Source organism: Odocoileus virginianus, chromosome 3 (genome assembly GCF_023699985.2).
Source record: "Odocoileus virginianus isolate 20LAN1187 ecotype Illinois chromosome 3, Ovbor_1.2, whole genome shotgun sequence".
Lineage (NCBI taxonomy): Eukaryota > Metazoa > Chordata > Mammalia > Artiodactyla > Cervidae > Odocoileus > Odocoileus virginianus.
Genome location: NC_069676.1, coordinates 75,647,935 through 75,668,937, shown reverse-complemented (window position 1 = coordinate 75,668,937; position 21,003 = coordinate 75,647,935). Strand labels below are relative to the sequence as shown.

At 36.5% G+C, this 21,003-nt stretch overlaps 1 protein-coding gene across 6 annotated transcripts in view; it reads right to left on the bottom strand.

The window, feature by feature from the left end:
* The window catches only part of ZFYVE16 (zinc finger FYVE-type containing 16), a 57,677-nt gene that overhangs the window by 22,296 nt on the left and 14,378 nt on the right, over positions 1-21,003 (bottom strand). For 5 of the 6 annotated variants that reach the window (XR_011486975.1, XM_020875748.2, XM_020875745.2 and 2 more), the window contains 8 exons: positions 18,534-20,803; positions 16,808-16,904; positions 13,921-14,082; positions 11,123-11,265; positions 8,911-9,280; positions 7,599-7,721; positions 3,817-3,972; positions 2,261-2,485 (listed from right to left, as the gene is read on the bottom strand). Coding sequence is in view for 5 of the 6 variants with exons in the window: in XM_020875748.2 (XP_020731407.2) it covers positions 2,261-2,485; positions 3,817-3,972; positions 7,599-7,721; positions 8,911-9,280; positions 11,123-11,265; positions 13,921-14,082; positions 16,808-16,904; positions 18,534-20,803 (3,546 nt within the window). In the remaining variant the exon portion in view is untranslated. Of the gene's footprint in view, positions 1-2,260; positions 2,486-3,816; positions 3,973-7,598; positions 7,722-8,910; positions 9,281-11,122; positions 11,266-13,920; positions 14,083-16,796; positions 16,905-18,533; positions 20,804-21,003 lie in introns of those variants that run through there. The other variant, XM_070465755.1, reaches the window with a different exon arrangement.

Sequence of the window (21,003 nt, the reverse complement as noted above, 5' to 3'; positions counted from 1 at the left end):
CAAACATCATAATGTCTGGAAAATTACCATAACTGGCTGGACCTCTATAAAGTTCTCATAATTTAAAAAGAAACACTCTGAAAATTTAAAACAAAGTATGAAGAATTCAAGATTTTTAAGGCATTTGTAATTAATGTTCAGTTGTGTTAATTAAGGATGATATAGTTCTTGGATCACCATGATAAAAGGAACATGTAGGAAGACAGTGCAAAAAAGTGACGTGGAATCTGTCACCTAATTACCTTTCTCTTTCTCTAGGACACTATAAACACTGCACACCAAAAAAGAAAAGTACCTTGGTGGCAATGCAGCAGGACTTCTGAAGAAAAGGAAAGTAAGAAGAGGAAGATAAGACTATTTCTACGACGGTAAAAATCAGACATGTTAAACTGAGAATTTCAGTCCTCAGCTTAGGTTAAATAAACCTCTTTAATACCTATTATATAAATGTACTTTCTTAAGACTCTAAGAAAACACACCTGACATTATCTACTTAAAAAAAATTAAGTAAGGGCAACTCACATCTTTGCTATTACAAACATATTTTTTTAGTTTTAAAAAATGACAACTAAGCTATTTGGATGACAGAGAATACAGAAAAAATGTAAGTTAGTGGTAAAACACATTAGAATGGTAAACAATATAATTAAGGTAAAGGCTGATTTTTTTTACTTCATTGTATATGAATAAGGGAGCATCCTTTGCAACTTGATAGAGGTAATTTTACCTAAAACATTAATCTTCAAAAGGTTATGACTTAGAATGACATTCTGTCAGAGTTAAAAAGGGACTTCATAAATCATCTAACTCAACATTTAATGATATTCCAAATAGTCTCAACATAAAAGTGCAGGAAATTGCTATTTGAAAATTACTAATTTCAGACAGTTTTCAGTCTTTAACCTTGGGACTCTAACTTTTGCCATGAACTTTTCCATAGGTATATTATCTCTAAAACAAAATAATCACACACATACACCCCCCACACACACACAATTTCAAGTTCTAGTCTAAAGTGGCATGAACACCAGTAACATCAAAATGCTGGTCTATCTAAAATCCAGCAAAACACAAAGAACTCGGAAAATAGAGACTAATTAACTTCTGTGTATAAGTGGTAATTTTTCTCATTACCACTAAACAGCTGTCATAGTTTTCCAGCTCCAACCTGATATTTTGAGGAGTCTCTCAAAATACTACTCTGTGATTTTCCTATTTTCAGTATAAGAAAAACAGATTTAGTATATAGAAGTGATACTGGCAAATATACTGGCCAAATTTACAGATTATTATGTTCCATAATGATTTAAGATTAGCCAGTATTTTAACCTAACTTTCCATAAAAATAACATACAAATATTAGTATCAGAGACAGAACATGAGGCTGAATGGATGAAACACATGGCTCAGAATGCTATCTCTTAAGCTCTCTGGTTCACAGTACAAAACCTGAGATGAAAGTTAATTTTTTACTTCTTAAAACACAATTTAATAGTATCACGTATTTAAATCTTAAATGGTAAGGACCACCCATTCAAATTAGAGATTAATAAATTTGCCAAATAGATTTAAATGTATGTCTCTTTCACGGAATTTGTCAATTCTGAAATAGAAATGGTCACTTTTATAACTTCTCTACATTTAATTTTCCTCCAAGAAAATATCCATTAAATTAGAAGCAAATGCCTACATTTTCCTTGTATGTGATATACTTTACATGCAATAAATAAATTATTCTTTTTTGTAAGGGACAAAGAAAGGTGTGAATTCAAAAAAGTTTAACACAGAAATTATTTTAGCTTAGAGATAACCTTAGAAATATACATAAGCCTGGACTATTACTTCACAACCATTTATGTCTGGCATTAGAGTATGTATAAATTGGGGTAGGGCACAATGATTTACCTTCTTAATATATAGGCAACATAACAAAATGAACTCCTTACAGGAAATACTTTTAAGAAAACTTTTCAAGGTTATCTGTGTTTTGTCTTAAGTTCAAAAAATTTTTAAGGTAAGTTAATAATATAATAATTATGAACATCTAGAAACTCATAACGTATCAAGGTTGTCTGGACTAATCTTGTACCAGAGGAGGGCTGTTTTAGAATTTTAAAAGTACATCAAAACAAAAGTAGTCAAAAAAAAACCAAAAACAAAGTAGTCCCATTAATACATTGAAAATTCATTTTAATGATATGTGAAATTCTTATTTACAGTCAGTATATGAACCTATATAACTTATTATTCTAAAACTTACCTTTATATTCTGCACCCAATCTCAACATTAAACGCATAGGAAAAACCTTTGCCCAGGGAATCTCTAGCTTCTGGATAAGAATTCCACAAAGAAAAGGATTACTTGGTAATAGGAGATCATCAAGTTTCTGAAAAGTAGGTGTAATAAATAAAAATCCTCCATGATCCTTGCTGCTGAGAAAACTCTCAGTAAAGGTAATACTGTCCAAGTTTTCTATATATTTTCCTAGAAATAAAATCATTAATAAAAAGATTTTGAATTGTTTTGAAGTGGCATTCTGAGTCTGAATGTCCCAATATAAACTTTCTTAAAGAAAAGCAATATATTTTCCTTACTTTCACTCTTGAAGAAGCATTAAATACCTTGTATACACAAACTGCAGTTATTTCTGAGGATTGGGAATTGTGAACAAAAATGTGAGAATGTTTCTAACCATAGGTGTTTTTAAATTTTTCTCCTTACTTCACGGTCAACTGAAAAGGCTTTCCATGGTTTTAGCTACCTCTGGTCAACTGTGGCCCAAAACTATTAAATGGAAAATTAAAAAAATCTCTTGCTACCCTGCTCCGCCCCACTGGGATGCGAAGCAGACCATGGTCGTTTGCCCAGCACGTTCCCACTGTGTATGCTACAGGCCGTCAGTCACTCGGTATACTGTTACAGTTACTGTGCTTGTGTTCAGGTAACCCTTGTTTTTCTTCATTTTGGCCCCAAGGCACAAGAGAAGCGATGTTGGCAATTTGGATGTTCTCTTACTCGGCCTAATTTATAAATTAAGCTTCATCATACGTATGTATGAAAAAATAGCATGTGTGTGGTGTGTGTGTGGCTTTCCCAGTAGCTCAGCTGGTAAAGAATCCGCCTGCAATGCAGGAGACCCCAGTTTGATTTCTGGGTCAGGAAGCCCTCCCGTGAAGGGATAGGCTACCCACTCCAGTATTCTTGGACGTCCCTGGTGGCGCAGAGAGTAAAAAATCCGCCTGCAATACAGGAGACCTGAGTTCGATCCCTGGGTTGGGAAGATTCTCTGGAGGAGGGCATCACAACCCACTCCAGTACTCCTGCTTGGACAATCTCCATGGACAGAGGAGCCTGGTAGGCTGCAGTCCATGGGGTCACAAAGAGTCGGACACGACTGAGCACAGCACATATATATATATATGCTATATATATATACACATATATGCTATTTTTCATATAGTATATATATACACTACAGAAAAACAGTACAATAGGATTCAGTACCATTTCCAGTTTTAGGCAGCCAGAGGTCTTGGAACTTATCCCCTGCAGATAAAGGGGGACTACTGTGTAGACACATAAAAAGATCAAGAAGGTAAACATATTTACCTTTTAAAATACAAAAGAAAACAATAAAGACACTAATCACGTAAAATGTTAGATCTAAGGAGACTGAAAATGATGACTAAGCTCTTTTAAATAATCAGTAATCTCTTCATAAAATAAACCTTTAGTACAGTTAGCACTGCTAAAAGCAAAAATGCCCCTCATTTACCCATCCCCTGGTCTGAACAGTTAAAAATAAAATACTGTACCTTTCAGAGCATCCTTATAAATGGTAATAAACAATCTGAAGATGTCCTTAGGAATAGTATCTTCATTTGGCAAACATAACAACAGAATAATAATTTCTGCCTGTCCCAAACCATGCAATCCATTGGTTGAGAAGTACCAGTATTTGTCTGAGGAATCTTAAGTGACAAAAGCGAACAACTATAAATGTCAACTTCTAATTGACCTATGCACGAAGCACAACTTTTCAAACTCCTTATTTCCCCAATGTTCTCACAAAAACTTTAAACTGAATTGTGTAAGATTACTTGTGTAACTGTGTAAGATTATTTCAATAGTTTTGGCCTCAGGTCAAATAACAGGGAGGGAATACAGACCCTTACTGAGCACGGCCCCGCCCATGAGAACAAGATCCAGTTTCCGGCTCAGTCAGTCTCTCCCATCAGGAAGCTGGCATAAGCCTCTTATCCTTCTCCACCAGAGGCAGATAGAATGAAGACCACAATCAGAGAAAATTAACCAATCTGATCACATGGACAACAGCCTTGTCTAACTCAACGAAAACTATGAGCTATGCCCTGTAGGGCCGCCCAAGACAGACAGGTCATGGTGGTGAGTTCTGACCAAATGTGGCCCACTGGAACTCCCCCAGTCGGTAGGTGCCCGATATGTTACTGGAGATCAGAGGAGAAATAACTCCAGAAAGAAAGAAGAAGACAGCCAAAATAAAAGCAACATCCAGTTGTAGATGTGACTGGTGATAGAAGTAAAGTCCGATGCTTTAAAGAGCAATATTGCAAGGAACCTGGAATGTTAGGTCGATGAATCAAGGCAAATTGGAAGTGGTCAAACAGGAAATGGCAAGAGCGAACACTGATATTTTAGTAATCAGTGAACTGAAATGGACCAGAATGGGTAAATTTAACTCAGATGACCATTATATCTACTACTGTGGGAAAGAATCCCTTAGAAGAAATGGAGTAGCCGTCATAGTCAGCAAGAGAGTCCAAAATGCAGTACTCGGATGCAGTCTCAACAATGACAGAATGATCTCTGTTTGTTTCCAAGGCAAACCATTCAGTATCAGAGTAATCCAAGTCTGTGCCTGGACCAGTAATGCTAAACAAGCTGAAGTTGAACAGTTTTATGAAAACCTACAAGACCTTCTAGAACTGACACCCACAAAAGATATCCTTTTCATTATAAGGTACTGGAATGCAAAAGTAGATGCAAGAAATACCTGGAGTAATAGGCAACTTTGGCCACGGAGTACAGAATGAAGCAGGGCAAAGATTAATAGAGTTTTGCCAAGAGAATGCACTGGTCATAGCAAACACCCTCTTCCAACAACACAAGAGAAGACTCTACACATGGACATCATCAGATGATCAATACCTAAATCGGATTGATTATATTCTTTGCAGCCAAAGATGGAGAAGCTCTATACAGTCAGCAAAAACAAGACTGGGAGCTGACTGTGGCTCAGATCATGAACTCCTTATTGCCAAATTCATACTTAAACTGAAGAAAGTAGACAAAACCACTAGACCATTCAGGTACAACCTAAATCAAATCCCTTATGATTATACAGTGGAAGTGACAAATATTCAAGGGATTAGATCTGATAGACAGAGTGCCTGAAGAACTATGGACAGAGGTTCGTGACATTGTACAGGAGGCAGTGATCAAGACCATTCCCAAGAAAAAGAAATGCAAAAAGGCAAAATGGTTGTCTGAGGAGGCCTTACAAATACCTGAGAAAAGAAGAGAAGCAAAACGCAAAGGAGAAAAGGAAAGATATACCCATCTGAATGCAGAGTTCCAAAGTATAGCAAGGAGAGATAAGAAAGCCTTCCTCATTGATCAATGCAAAGAAATAGAGGAAAACAATAGAATGGGAAAGACTAGAGAGGTCTTCAAGAAAATTAGAGATACCAAGGGAACATTTCATGGAAAAATGGGTTCAATAAAGGACAGAAGTGGTATGGACCTAACAGAAGCACAAGATATAAAGAACAGGTGGCAAGAATACACAGAAAAACTATATAAAAAAGATCTTCATGACCCAGATAATCACAATGGTGTGGTCACTCACCTAGAGCCAGACATCCTGGAATGCGAAGTCAGGTGGGCCTTAGGAAGCATCACTACAAACAAAGCTAGTGGAGATGATGGAATTCCAGTTGAGATATTCTAAACCCTAAAAGATGATGCCGTCAAAGTACTGCACTCAATATACCAACAAATTTGGAAAACTCAGCAGTGGTCACAGGACTGGAAAAGGTCAGTTTTCATTCTAATTCCAAAGAAAGGCAATGCCAAAGAATGCTTAAACTACCACACAATTGCACTCATCTCACACGCTAGCAAAGTAATGCTCAAAATTCTCCAAGCCAGTCTTCAACAGTACATGAACCGTAAACTTCCAGACGTTCAAGCTGTGTTTAGAAAAGGCAGAGGAACCAGAGATCGAATTGCCAACACCCGCTGGATCATTGAAAAAGCAAGAGAGTTCCAGAAAAACATCTGCTTTATTGACTATGCCAAAGCCTTAGACTGTGTGGATTACAACAAACTGTGGAAAATTCTGAAAGAGATGGAAATACCAGACCACCTGACCTGCCTCCTGGGAAATCTGTATGCAGGTCAAGAAGCAACAGTTAGAAATGGACATGGAACAACAGACTGGTTCCAAATCGGGAAAGGAGTATGTCAAGGCTGTATACTGTCACCCTGCTTATTTAACTTATCTGCAGAGTACATTATGCAAAATGCTGGACTGGATGAAGCACAAGCTGGCATCAAGATTGTCGGGAGAAATATCAATAACCTCAGGTACACAGATGACCACCACCCTTATGGCAGAAAGTGAAGAAGAACTAAAGAGCCTCTTGATGAAAGTGAAAGAGGAGAGTGGAACAGTTGGCTTAAAACTCAACATTCAGAAAACTAAGATCATGGCATCTCATCCCATCACTTCATGGCAAACAGATGGGAAAACAATAGAAACTGTAACAGACTTTGTTTTGGAGGGGCTCCAAAATCACTGCAGATGGTGACCGCAGCCATGAAATTAAAAGATGCTTGCTCCTTGGAAGAAATATTATGACCAACCTAGACAGCATATTAAAAAGCAAAGACGTTACTTTGCCGACAAAGGTCTGTCTAGTCAAAGATATGGTATTTCCAGTAGTCAGGTATGAGTTGAAGTATAAAGAAAGTTAAGCACCGAAGAATTGATTCTTTTGAACTGTGGTTTGGAGAAGACTCTTCAGAGTTCCTCGGACAGCAAGGAGATCCAACCAGTCCATTCTAAAGGAAATCAGTTCTGAATATTCATTGGAAGGACTGATGCTGAAGCTGAAACTCCAATGCTTTGGCCACCTGATGCGAAGAACTGACTCTTTTGAAAAGACCCTGATGCTGAGAAAGACTGATGGTGGGAAGAGAAGGGGATGACAGAGGATGAGATGGTTAGATGGCATCACCGACTTAACGTACATGAGTTTGAGTAGGCTCTGGGAGTTGGTGAGGGACAGGGAGGCCTGGTGTACCTCAGTCTACGAGGTTGCAAAGGGTCGGGCACAACCGAGTGACTGAACTAAGTAAAAATCTAAACTATTACTTCAAATCTCATTGCATGTAAAACTGAAAATTTTATTTATATTAATATTTGACTAAAAAATCAATATCCAATACTGGTTATTTTTTTACAGTTGCAAATCAAAATTCAACCTGATAATGAAATTAATTATTCAGAAATTCTGCTTACCAATTAGGCAAAGAAAAATAAATCATTACTTACAAAATGCTAACTTGACATTCACAAGTAGATTAGCATTTAAGACAAATGTAACAGGACAAGAACCTTCGCCTTCAAGAAGCAAAATGATTTGTTCATGAGATGGGTGTTCTTCTACTACAGGCACTAAAACAGGAAGATGACATATTAATTAGAATAAACATGTCTCCTGTTAAACATGCCTATCATAAAAAAGCCACATTTATAAATCTGCCAATGACTTGATGTCAGTTAAAAAGCAAAAACACATGTCATGAAATCAATCAACAACCAGACAACTGTTATATACGACTAATTTTTACTTTTCAACTTATGTGAATATATGAATATTAGAATACATGTAAATTCTGATCAATTATATTACATATATAGTCTACACACAAATATGTTGACTAAACAGCATACTGACACAATTTCAGCACCTTTAAGCTTTTAAGACAGTTTTCTAAAGTCAATTCCAATCTGCCAGCCACTCCAATTATAAATTCTGAAATTTGCAACTGTAAAAGTAGTCTAGACCCAAATTGTATGTACTGCTTGCTGTGATATGCCTTAGGTTAGTGACAAGTGGCTAAGAAAGAACTTGACAATCAACAGGAATATATACCAATGGCATGCAAAGAACAAGGCTTACAGTGTTTTTGCCACTGTCACTAGGATCATGAAATAGCTCCTACCTACAGAAAAGAGATCCTGGCTTCATTCTCCTACAGTATCAGGCACAGAACATACTCATTTCATGTGGGATGCAGCATAATGCCTGGAGTTACGTGGATGTATTCTTAGGGAACTATTCCAAGGTGGGAGATAGCCACAGAATCTCCAGCTTAAAAAGGTCCTTAGAGACCACCTATATTATCTTCTTTTACAAAGGAAGCTGAGGCCCAAAAGATTAAATTATGCTTCAAGTCATAGGTATATTATGTAGCAGATGAGGAACTAAAATTTCTACTTCTGTCACCCAACCCAATTCTCTTTTCTTTAGGCACTATGCATCTTTTAAAAAAAATGATATGGAGTCAAAACTAATACAGGACTTAAAGTCTATGAATTTTTCTGCTGTACTGGACTTTAAATTAGGGACCCAGATAAGTGAATCACATTCAAATAAACTCAAGAGGTCAGATCTTTTTAGAATTGTTTTTATACAGTAAGACTTTTTGTAAACTAGTGTTCCATGCAATCATACATATTTCAACCACAGTAAGTTTAAAAAAATACATTTCATATATCAGAGACAAAACTCATCAATATATTCTTCTTTTAAAAAACAATAACAAAACTCCTTTTTAAATTTAAATAAATGCTATCCTACCTGATCCCTTTTCTCCAGATGTAACCAGAAGGGGGGGCAAGCTGTCCTCATCATCAGGTAGAAGACTAATCTTGTTGCAAACATTATCATCAACACCACACAATAACCTATAATCTGAAGCACTAGCAACAGGTAAACTGGTGTTAACCAAGACATCAGTAGGACCTGATGGTTCCTCGGTTTCTGCAAAAACATCATCGTCTAGTGTAAAAGCAGCAGGTGCAGGCAACCCCTCAGTTCCTGTGTTTGCAGGCAGTTTTTCCACAGGTGGAACCTGAGAAGTAGGACTTCGAATTATTTCATTTCTTGTATCTCCTGTGTCACTGTTTGGTTCTTCCACTGGAATAGAATGGTCCACTGTGTCTACCATCTGTGAAATACACAGGACAAAGCCCAAATCAGTTCATGGTCTCTGCTCAAATGTGAAATATTGATTTCTAAAGTCAAAGATATCTTTTTAAAAAGAATAAATAAAATCAAAATTGGCTCAGAAATTCTTTAGAAGCCAATTTTCCCAAGAAACAGTACCATCTTGCTTCTAAATTCAAGTACACACAGGTTTATTAGCTTTACTATATGCTCAGGTAAGTATGACTTTAATTTCATAGACTGGAAAAAGGAGGCAAGGAGAACTTCAGGATCCTATTCCATACCACAAAGTGAGCATGTTTATTAGTTCATCCCAAGGCACTCCTCCTCCTAATAGACAAAAATGCCTGGCTGGGAGGTGGAAAGGGAGAGGAAAAGGGGAGAAGGTGGAGAGGGGAGTGGTTAGGAAGCAAAACGGTCGATATATTCCACAACAGTAGCGATCTGGAATAAACTATACATTAAATCTGCTTCAATTAAGCGTCCCCCACCCTCCTGCTTTTTTAGACTGGCCAAACCTGAGTCAATAGAGAACTGCTTATGAACTCAAGTAATACCAGCCTCTGTAAAAATTCCATTTTGTTAAAATATTGATTGAGGGTAGGTGCTAGATAAGGAACATACTTTTTGTAATTACTTTTGGTAATTATGGCTCCTTGTAAAATCTAGCTCACGAATTCTTACTGACAAACAACATAAGTTTACATAGTATGGGAACTTGAAAAGAGGATACATGTGCATCTTGTCTAATATGTGTACCCTGGATAAACCAGGTACTGGCTCAGAGGAGATGCTCAATAAATCTCTGTTTAATGAATAAATAAGATTTCTACTTCACATGTTAATACTTGCTTTTGTAAGTATTTTACTATTTTACAATTAAGAGTTCTTAGTGGGTTGGGATTCTATGTCTTCTATCTAACACCTAGTACATCTCTATAAATACAAACATATATACTACCATGATACTTCACTCAATGCTTGAAAATCATTAAACAAATGAGTCTAAGTTGCCTTACTAAATCTCAGTTCTACTTCCCCAAACTAGTGGTTCTCAAAATGTGGTCCAGGGATCTCAACACCCTTTCAGGAAGTCAGTGAAGTCCCAGGATTGTCTTCATTTAATGTAACTGAAACAACATATCACAACAGACTGAATTTAGAAGTAGATGTAAGAATCTATCTTCTATTAAGCCACATGTTAAAGAAATTCACACAAAATATAAAACAATGTTATTCCTCTCAATAAACTTTTACTTTGAAAACTTCATAAAAATATTATTTCTATTAATGAGTTTATTTTTAATTTATTTGTTTAAAATTTTTGTCAGTTTTAATTCAGTAATTATCAATAAACATAACCCACATAACCTACAGTTCTTTTGAGTTCTCAATAATTTTTAAGAGCATAAAGGGGCCCTGAGATTTAAAAAAAAATTTAAGAATCATTGACTTAAACTGGCATTAAAAAATAAAAATTAAAATATATTCACTACATCATATGTTTCTCATTTAATGAAGCTCAAAGAATTTTTTAAAAAGTACTCTAGTAATCGGGGGCTTCTCTGGTGGCTCAGTGGTAAAATATCCGCCTACCAATGCAGGAGATGCAGGTTCAATCCCTGTGTCAGGAACATCCCCTGGAGAAGGAAATGGCAACCCACTCCAGTATTCTTGCCTGGGAAATTCCACAGACTGAGTAGTTTGGCAGGCTATAGTCTGTGGGGTCGTCAAAGAGTCAGATATGACTTAGCAACTAAACAACGACTCTAATAATCATACAAGGAATTACCTATTAAATAAAATTTTACTAAATTAGCAAGTCAATCTTTAGATTCCTTACCAACGGCATATCGGGTAAGAGAGGACTAAAGTCTTCAGAACATCTTTTACTTCCAGATGATAATTTTGTTGTATCTGCAACTTCACCATTGGGCAATATACCATCTGCAAACCATACTCTCTTCTGTTCTTTGGAGCATAATCCTAGAATCAGTTTAAAAAAGTAATGCATTTCAATTTGATATTGCAATGATTTAATATTAAATAGGTCAGGAAAAGTTTTCAAAAGCTTTTTCTAACTATTGGCAAGCCCTGCATTTCAGGGTTTTAAGGCCTACAGAAATGGCTTTTTGTGATTCATCTACCTGGAATAGTTTTTTTCCTAATTCCTACAAAGGCAGGGCTGGCCCTAGGAATCCCTTAGTCAAAAAAAGTATAGACAGGAGAGGTTATACCTTAAAGACATCGAATGCAGATTTAAAGCCTATATTATTAAGGCTAACTCTGTGAGTATGGAGACCAAATAGAGTTTAGGGACTAAAGCACAGGGAGGGAAAAAGGAGTAGACCAGAGCGTGGAAGGTAAGCAAAGGAAAAAAGTATGAGAACAGAAGAAAGAAGCATAAAAAGTCTAAAAAAAGAAATGGGATCACTTGGGCATCCGAGCTCAATTTCTCCTTCTAACTTAACAGAAGCACGACATGTTTTGTTCTTATAATGTTGGATATTTACATTTTTTAATATAATTAATTTACATTTCTTAATAGTAATTTTTTCCCCTCAAATTTGGAAGAAATAACTAGATGTCAGCATAAATATCTGTTCTCTTTTGTTAAAAAGCATCTATGGAGGAAGGTTATGAAAATTCCTACCAGATTTTAGAACATAACATCAAAAGGACCAACTTTCCATATCAAAATACAAATAACACTGAAAAAATTGGATTCATATATAATTTCTGCAACATGGGTGGATGTATTTAAAAAGGAATCTTTCCTGGTTTTGCAATGCTTCATAATTTAATAATTTTAAAGTCAATATAAGAAAATATATAAATATTTTAAAAAGCAGACTCATCATCTTTAGAGTTGTAATATATAACCACACATACTGAACCTCTTAAGTTACAATGATAAATAGAAAATAGCTATTAAGTGAGAGATAAGTGAAACTCAAAACAGTTGACAGAAATGCTTGAATCTGTCTGACAATTAGTTATTTTCTAGCATGTTACAGACTAAGTTTATGTTGAAAAATATACACAGTACTGAATAGCACAGGGAACTACACTCAATATTTTATAATAACCTATAAGGGAAAAGAATCTGAAAAAGAGTATATATACGTATATAACTGAATCACTGCATCATATACCTGAAAAGAACATAACATTGTAAATCAACTATATTTCAATTTGAAAATTAAATAAAAGTCTACACAGGTTTTACTCAAGATCCTAAACTATAATAGGTTGTAAAAATGAACAGAGACCAAAGGTTTTTAAATCTTTAAAAGTTTTTTAGAAGATATAAGAAAACACTTTTTATTGTGGTGAAATACACATTTAAAAACAGATTTTTAAGGAAAGGGAGACGTGCCAATTATTTACCTATTGCCTTTCAAATCCAAGCCCACCCTTGCATATCGTGCTCTTTGACACTCTCTGGACATCTGAAAAGCGCAAGTCCCAGACCCCCTGCTAGTTGGTTCTGGTCAGGGTACTAATGACAGGCACTGGTTGAAGACTGAAAGGCGGGAAGAGAAGGAATTCTTTCTGTTTTTAGTTCCCGCCAGGATCTCTGCAGCAGCAGCACCACCAGATATACTTACATGTCCCGTGAGTTTCAGTATTCCTTACATCAATCAATTAACCAAGCTGGGAACTCTCCTTCAGTCATCTTAACACCAATCCTATGAGGCTCCTTAATGGCCCCAGCATTTGCCACCTGGTGTTCCTCTAGAAGCAACAGCACCAGTCGCATGATGTGGTACCCTAATCCATGAACACCAAGTCTGAGAACCAAGCATCTCCTGGTATTCCTGTACTGAGTTCTAGTAACACCGACTCTCCCCTTTCATTCTCCCAACCCCAGGGATAGCGGCTGCTTCCTGCACTTACTAATCTCTGAGTCACTTGATCACTCACTCAGTTGTGTCTGACTCTTTGAGACCCCATGGACTGCAGCACACCAGGCCTCCCTGTCCCTCACCATCTCCACGAGCTTGCCCAAACTCATGTCCATTGAGTCGGTGATGTCATCCAACCATCTCACCCTCTGTCATCCCCTTCTCCTGCCGCCTTCAATCCCTCCTAGTATCAGGGTCTTTTCCAATGAGTTGGCTCTTTGCATCAGGTGGCCAAAGTATTGGAGTTTCAGCTTCAGCATCAGTCCTTCCAATGAACATTCAGGACTGACTTCCTTTAGGATGGACTGGTTGGATCTCCTTGCAGTCCAAGGGACTCTCAAGAGTCTTCTCCAACACCACAGTTCAAAAGCATCAGTTTTTCGGTGCTCAGCTTTCTTTATGGTCCAACTCTCACATCCATACATGACTACTGGAAAAACCATAGCTTTGACTAGATGGATCTTTGTCAGCAAAGTAATGTCTCTTCTTTTTAATACGTTGTCTAGGTTTGTCATAGCTTTTCTTCCACCCTTGAGCGTCACGTGAGCATGCCCTTTTTGTTTTTCTACCCTTCTAACATACATACCCTTCATATCTTCCTAACCAGTTCCCTGTATTAAGTTCCTTCTGGTAGCTAGTCTAGGTTCTCTATTCTCACTAGATTCCCTTAATATTAGGAAACTTCTATTTTAATAATTATCTTTAATATTAGACAGCATTTTCTTCTAGTTACCTTCAACACTTGGTTGTTTCAGTGCTGAGATTGGTAAAGTTGTAGGTGAAGGTATACTCGATGTTTGAGTCTCCTGAAGAGGCGGGACGGTGGCACACTCATCAGAATGATTAGATTTAAGATTAGAACCAGTTGGACTCATCATCCTTTCAAATGCCTGAGCTATAAAGGGAAAAAAAATTCATCTCAGATGTTTTGAAACTTCAAAGTAAGTTATGATAAATACTCTATTTTTCAAGTTGTAAGGAGAAAGAAATCAAATGGTGAAACAAGAAGTGGAACGTGGGAAAGATAATATTCTTACTTCCTTATTTTAGTTGGCAGCATTCTACTTCAGTATAAGCTACCAATTAGTTATTTGAATATAATTTTGGCTTATGTTTGGTATCTACTAGAGAAAATCATTGTTACTTAATATGACCATCTGTTTTTGCCCTTGTACCCTTACAGTCTATTTCAAGTATAGTTCCTAATGATTCTTTAAAGACATAAATCATATCACATCATTCTTCTGTTTAAAATCCTTTAATGGCTTCCCTACTGAAACGAAAATTTAAGTTGTTACAGTGGCCCACAAGACCCTGTCTTAGTCTACATTTCTATTAATTCTGCCTCTGCTTTCCTAGTTAGCTGACATCATTTCTCACTAAAATCCTACCTACTCATAATGATACAGCCACTGAGGCCTCCTTGTTCAGCAGTGAAGCAAGCACTCTTCTAGGTTAGGGTCTGTGCTGTTACTGTTCTTTCTGCCTGGCATGTTCTTCCACATAGCTTTATTCTCTTATCTCCTTCAAGTCTCTGCTTAAATATCATCTTATCATAAACCCTTATTGTTACCACCTTTTAAAATAACCACCTCTTGCCCCTGAATCTGTTATCATCTATCTCTCTTACACTCTTTTATTTTGATTTAGAATATTATCACCATCTGATATTCTCTTTGCTATCCTATCCATCACTCCCCACATTCATAAGCTCTATAAGATCAAAAAGTTCCATAAAAACAGGAAATATGTTTTGTTTTCAGCTGGATCTCTAAAGCACAGAACAGTGACTGAACATTGCTGAATGATTTCGTATCCAAAGTACATGGAACAGCACTGGTAGCTCCCCCGTAAGCATTTCTCCAAATTGATCTGCTACAGATGCTGTCACTGCTACAATAATCTTCTTCAAGCGCCACTCAATTAGCACTCTCATGCAATGACTTCCACTAATCAAACATAATATTCAGAGTTTCAAAGTAATTTCCAACTTACCCTAAGTTTATGTAATGGCACTCACATGCATGCTTCTTTAAAACTTATAAAGTCTTAGCACAACTTCCTCATATCCAGTCTATAATGAAACTTCTTCCTGGAATTTGTCTTAAAAAAGTCCTTGAGACATTTTTCTCCTCTTATTAGTAACATTATTTTAAATGATCATGTCTAGTATTTTCAACCCTGATGCTGGTGTTAAAGTAACTTATTTATGTTTTCTTATGGTGTATAAATTAATGATAAACAGAGCCACAAATGAAATTACATGTTATATCAAAACAGAATAAATAAAACAGATACCTAAATAAACAAATCCATTCAAAATATTTTCTTTAATAAACCAATGCTTGATCTCAGTTTCCTAATAGATTTCTTTAATGACTGTATCATCTCTCCTGGATCCTTAAAGTCAGAATATACTTTAATGTTCACCTAAAAATCTGACTTGTCAACTCAAAGAATGTTTCAAATCTTCATGGCTGCTTTATTTCTAACCAGGGAGAGATAATTATGTTGGAGCTTGCTCTAAGATTTCTTAATTCTAGCAGATTGCTTGGCCAGCAGCACCAGCAGTAGTCTTAAAGGCTACTGAAATGGCATAAGCAAAAGACAAAACAACTGTAAGTACTTAAATTCTTCACAAAGACTGGTGGTATTATGGAAATATGAAAAGATTTATACTCTTATTATCTTCCAGAGCAGAGGTCAACAGCAGGGAGTAAAGCAGCTTACCTCAGGCTAACAGACTCACATCAGAGCTTTTTGAAGAATTGCTGAAAAAATTTATCTTCATTCAAAAGAGAAAAACAAATTATTATCAAGTATTTATTTTCCTGGCTAACAGGAAGCAGTACCTGAGCTAGTGCACAGGTCTGGTCTAAAAAGTCCCAAGTAATATTTGCTGGGAATTAAACTGTCAACAAACCTTTAAAAATGTCAAGAAGTACTCAAAAGAACAAACGTGTATTTGAAGAAAAAAACAAACATACACATATAGACACATATACAACTGTGAGAACTCAAGTAAGACCACCAAGATTTCTGCTGGTAATAACAGTAAACTAGCTAAACATACAAACAAAATTATAAAACTGAGAAAGGAAAGAAATATGTAAAAGATGAAACTGTACAAATAATTTAACAATTCCATGAATTTATATAAAAATTATAAATATTACTACCTTATCTTTCATTCCCACTGTAGGTTGTAATTTTCTATAAGGTGGGAACTATTATCTTACCTTATGCTATTAATATATAAGACTGGATACTATTTACTGGTAGATATTCTGTAAACGTTTAGATTAAGATGATGAGGATGACAATGATGGTGACAAAAACAAATAGGCGGATGAAATGTAGCGTTTAGGGACTTGGTACCTGTTAAAAGTTAATGAACTGCCATTCCAGAAACTGAACGCTTCCTTTCCAGACTGGGAGTAATAATTGTGAGAGCGGAACAAAAAGAAGAGAAACCAAGCCTTGGGATGTCCCACCTAAGCCAGATAAGTCAACACTAGGTCCTCGCCTTAAGAAAATAAAGAAGTTTATCTTTGTCACAATCTAGTTGTTTTTAAGATATATTCAATTACTGGAAGAAGATATGTCAGATTAATACTCACCTTTACTAATAGTCTCATAGCAGACTACACATACTCTTGCCTCCTTCTCTAGATATTGCAATTTACACTTCCTATTACAACAGACACCGCAAAATACCTGAAGAGAATAAAATATCGAAATAGATTTTGTTTCAAGCATGGTTATACCTATCGGAGGCAAACACCATTTTTCTGATCACATGACAATTTTTCTAATCACTGTAATCATAGGCAATTATTAAAATGATTTTTTATTTTTATTGTTTTACTTAAATGAGGTTTCTATAACTTAAAATTATATTACTGATGAGAATTCCTTTAAATCAATTACACTAATCAGAAGGGGAAAAAAACTTTCTTAAGTAATAAGTTCACAATTTTAAAAGCTTTCTGTCATCCTTTACAAACCTTTTTTTTTTTTTTTAACTTTTTGGTTGTGCTGCATTGCATGTGAGATCTTCAAATCCCAATCAGGGATCAAACCCACACTCCATGCAGTGAAAGTACAGTCTTAACCACTGGACTGTCAGGGAAGTCTCCTTCCTTTACAACTTTTAAAAGTAGAATGTTATTCAAAAGAGAAACAGACTCAGATTTCTAGAGAACAAACTAGTGGTTACCACTGAGGAAAGTGGAGAAGGGCAAGACAGGAGCAGAGGATTAAAAAGCACAAACTAACAAGTGCAAAATAAACTACAAGGATGTGTTGTACAGCACAGGGAACATAGCGAGGATTTTATAATAACTACAAATGGAGTATAATCTTTAAAAATTGGGAATCACTATGTTGTACACTTGAAACTTTCATAATATTATAAATCAACTACACTCAGTTAAAAAACAGAACAGAACAAAACCAAACCCACACATAGAGGGCTTCTGCTGGCCAATCAGGAGACACGGGTTCCATCCCTGATGCAGGAGGATCCCACGTGCTGCAGACCAGCTAAGCCCGCGTGCCACAGCTCTTAAGCCTGTGCTCGAGGGCCTCTGAGTCGCAGCTACTGAGCCAACGGGCTGCAGCTACTGAAGCCGGAGCACCCTGGAGCCCGTGAGCCGCAGCAAGGGAAGTCACTGCCGTGAGAAGCCTGCACACTGCAACTCAAGAGCAGCCCTTACTTGCTGCAACTAAAATGAAGTCGCTCAGTCGTGTCTGACTCTCTGCGACCCCGTGGACTGCAGCCCACCAGGCTCCTCCGTCCATGGGATTCTCCAGGCAAGAGTACTGGAGTGGGTTGCCATTTTGGGGAAAAATGCAATGTTATTTCTATAGGCAAGTCTTAGAATTCACAGACAATTAAGACAGAACACAAATGAAGTCATCTGCAGTGTTCTGAACCTCGGGCAAGTCAATCTGCTTTTTTTCTCAGTGTTTACCTCAGGTATCAAGCATAACACTACCTGCAGAGTAGTCCTGAAATTAAGTATTCAAGGGTAAACTGGAATCTAACTGAATTCCGTACATCTGATGTATTAATGTCAGGGAGAAAATGACACACATTGTTAGATTTCACAAAAATTAGTGTTCCTCATTTCCTGGTATGTAATACCCATGACTGTGTGACATTTAGTCAAACCTCAAGCAATCTATAAAAATGGCAGTGCTTTATATATTTCCACATAAATGAAAAACAATGATTTTAAATTAACTGACTCTCTTAATCATCTATTAGTCAGTTTTTCTGTCATATAAAATTTCATTTAAAATGCCTCAAAAGAATAAAAGACAAACATTTTTATAGCTTACTTTTCCGCATGCTCGGCAATGATGTCTCCGTTTTGTAAAAGTAAATTTGACTTGGCAGTTCATACAGTTTGGAGCTTCTGAATCAGGAACCCAAGTAGGTTGTTTCTGGCCCAAAACAAGGCCATCTTTGCAAGTGTTTGCAGGAAGAGATTCTTCATTTGCAGTTACAAAACTGGACCCACCTTCAAAATTACTTTCTATATCAATGTAATTAGAATTGAAGCTAACCTGAGGGTCAGTCACAGAATCTGTAGTACAGGTGGTTGGAACAGTGGTATTTGTTATCCTGGGTTTACTTTCAGGCATATTTGGAATATCCAGTTTATTTGGTTCCTTTGAACTCCTTGTTCTTGATGGAACACTAAACAATTGCTTAGGTCTGGCCCCTCCAACATGAACAGACTGACTGTTACTATCAGAGACTGATAATTCATTTGTAATCTCAGACTTACTGCTAGATAACCCTTGTTCAACTGGAACTGTACTTTTTTCACCTAAAGAAAGGCTACCATTTTCAGCTGTATTTTGTTTATCAACTGTTTCACAAATCATATTAATACCAGGACTTTCCCCAGTAGCTCCTGCTTCAGCATCGAAATATATATTATCAATACTTCCATCATCCAGGCCTTTCATATCTATCTGATTCATTTGAGATTTTGCATCATTTATATTTTCTTCAAATGATTTTACGTTACTCGTCTGAAGATACTGTTCAGTGAGAAAGGCATCAAGTTCAGCATCACTAACTGGTGCACCACTTTTCATGCCTTCATCAATGTTAAAGTAATCTAAGTCTTGTCCGTCAATATCACTGCTTGAAAAAGTGAGACCATGACAATGATCAGGAGATGCTGGGGCACTACCACCAGAAAGCTCTATCTGAGATCCTGCAGCTGTACAAGAGCTGCTGTTATCAGGGCAATCCACAGACTCAACCCTAATTACCATCTGGTTAGAATCTACCTTTCTATCTCCCATCTTTTCAGCTAATGGCTGATGAAGTATGTTTTCACATTTATCCTGTTTCAAAAGATCAGTCTCCTTCAAAGATTCCCCACCTGGAGTAACTTTCTTCTGTATTTCTTCATATACAGTCACTGCATCCTGTACATCATCTTTATTTTCATTCTGGGGTAAAAAATCACCATGACCTTTACTGTCAATTAAAGATCCACACAAAGACCCAGCTACTGGAAGACAGGACAGTGAGGAGTATGTATTTTCACTTGAAACATGTAAAGCTGAAGCAGAATCTTGGATTACATCTCTATTATCATTAAGATCTAAATTTCTGGAGTCTTCTTTTGCAGATTCTTTTATAAATATAGCAGTCCTATCTTCCTCAATGGAAAAGTCGGGTAACTCGGAGTTTTCATCTCTTAAATTTGAACCATTTAAGCATAAGCCTCCATTTTTTGGAAGACTGCAAGACAAAGCACTTGTGCCTCCCTCTTTTAAACATTTTGTGGCAGCTTTAACTGGCACCTCTTCCTCCTCTTCTACCAAACAGCCAACAGCTTTTACTAACTCACATAGCTGGTTCTTGTGTTGTGGGTGGTCTTTGGCATCAAACACTTTGGAACTTTGTTGAGTCAAAGCAGATGGCATGTTAAAATCAACAACTGGTTCTGACTGATTAGAGATCTTTTTATCCTCTACATTTTCTTTTTCATTGTAATTACATGAATCTGAAAGTGCTGTATCCACTTTTACACCAAATTCTGTAGTTCCACTGATTCCTCTGCTTTGTAATTCAGAGCTGACATCATTCTGTTCCTCTCTGACTGTATTATTACCACGGTCTGTTGAAGACACACAGAAAGTTTCTGACACTGAAGATAAATCCAGTCCAACCAAGGAATGTGCACTAGACTTTGAATCATCTGGCAATAGTTTTTTAATATCTTCTTCACTATTAGTTACATGAACTAAATTACCCATGTCACTTATCAGATCACAAACAGGTTTACTACATCGTCCCATATATAGGGGCTGGATTTCATCTGAAGTGCCACTATCCACAGAAGAAAGGAGATCAAGCCCTGCTACATTTTTTTCATTCTGTATAGAAGTTAGTCCCTCAAGTATTTCTTCACTCAGGGCAATCTGATTTGTCTCATAACCTGTTTCTGATGAGACACAACAATTAATGCACTGTTGATCCTTTGGTAGCAATGAAGTTACTTGTGAGGCAGTCAACTCCGAAGAGACTGAATAGTGCTTAGAATCATACGCCTTTTGTGCATCTTGGAGATAATCTTGTTCATCTAATTAAAACAGGAATATAATGTTAGTCAGGAGACCCAAATCAAAATTATTACAAAGATGTTATGGTTTCTACAACTTCTAAGCTTGTTCTTTTAGACCAGAGATAGATTACTCTCTTACTGATAATAATTACAGAATTATTTTTATTTAGATTTAAACTATTTGGGGTTTTTACCTTTAAATGTAGATGTCATAATAT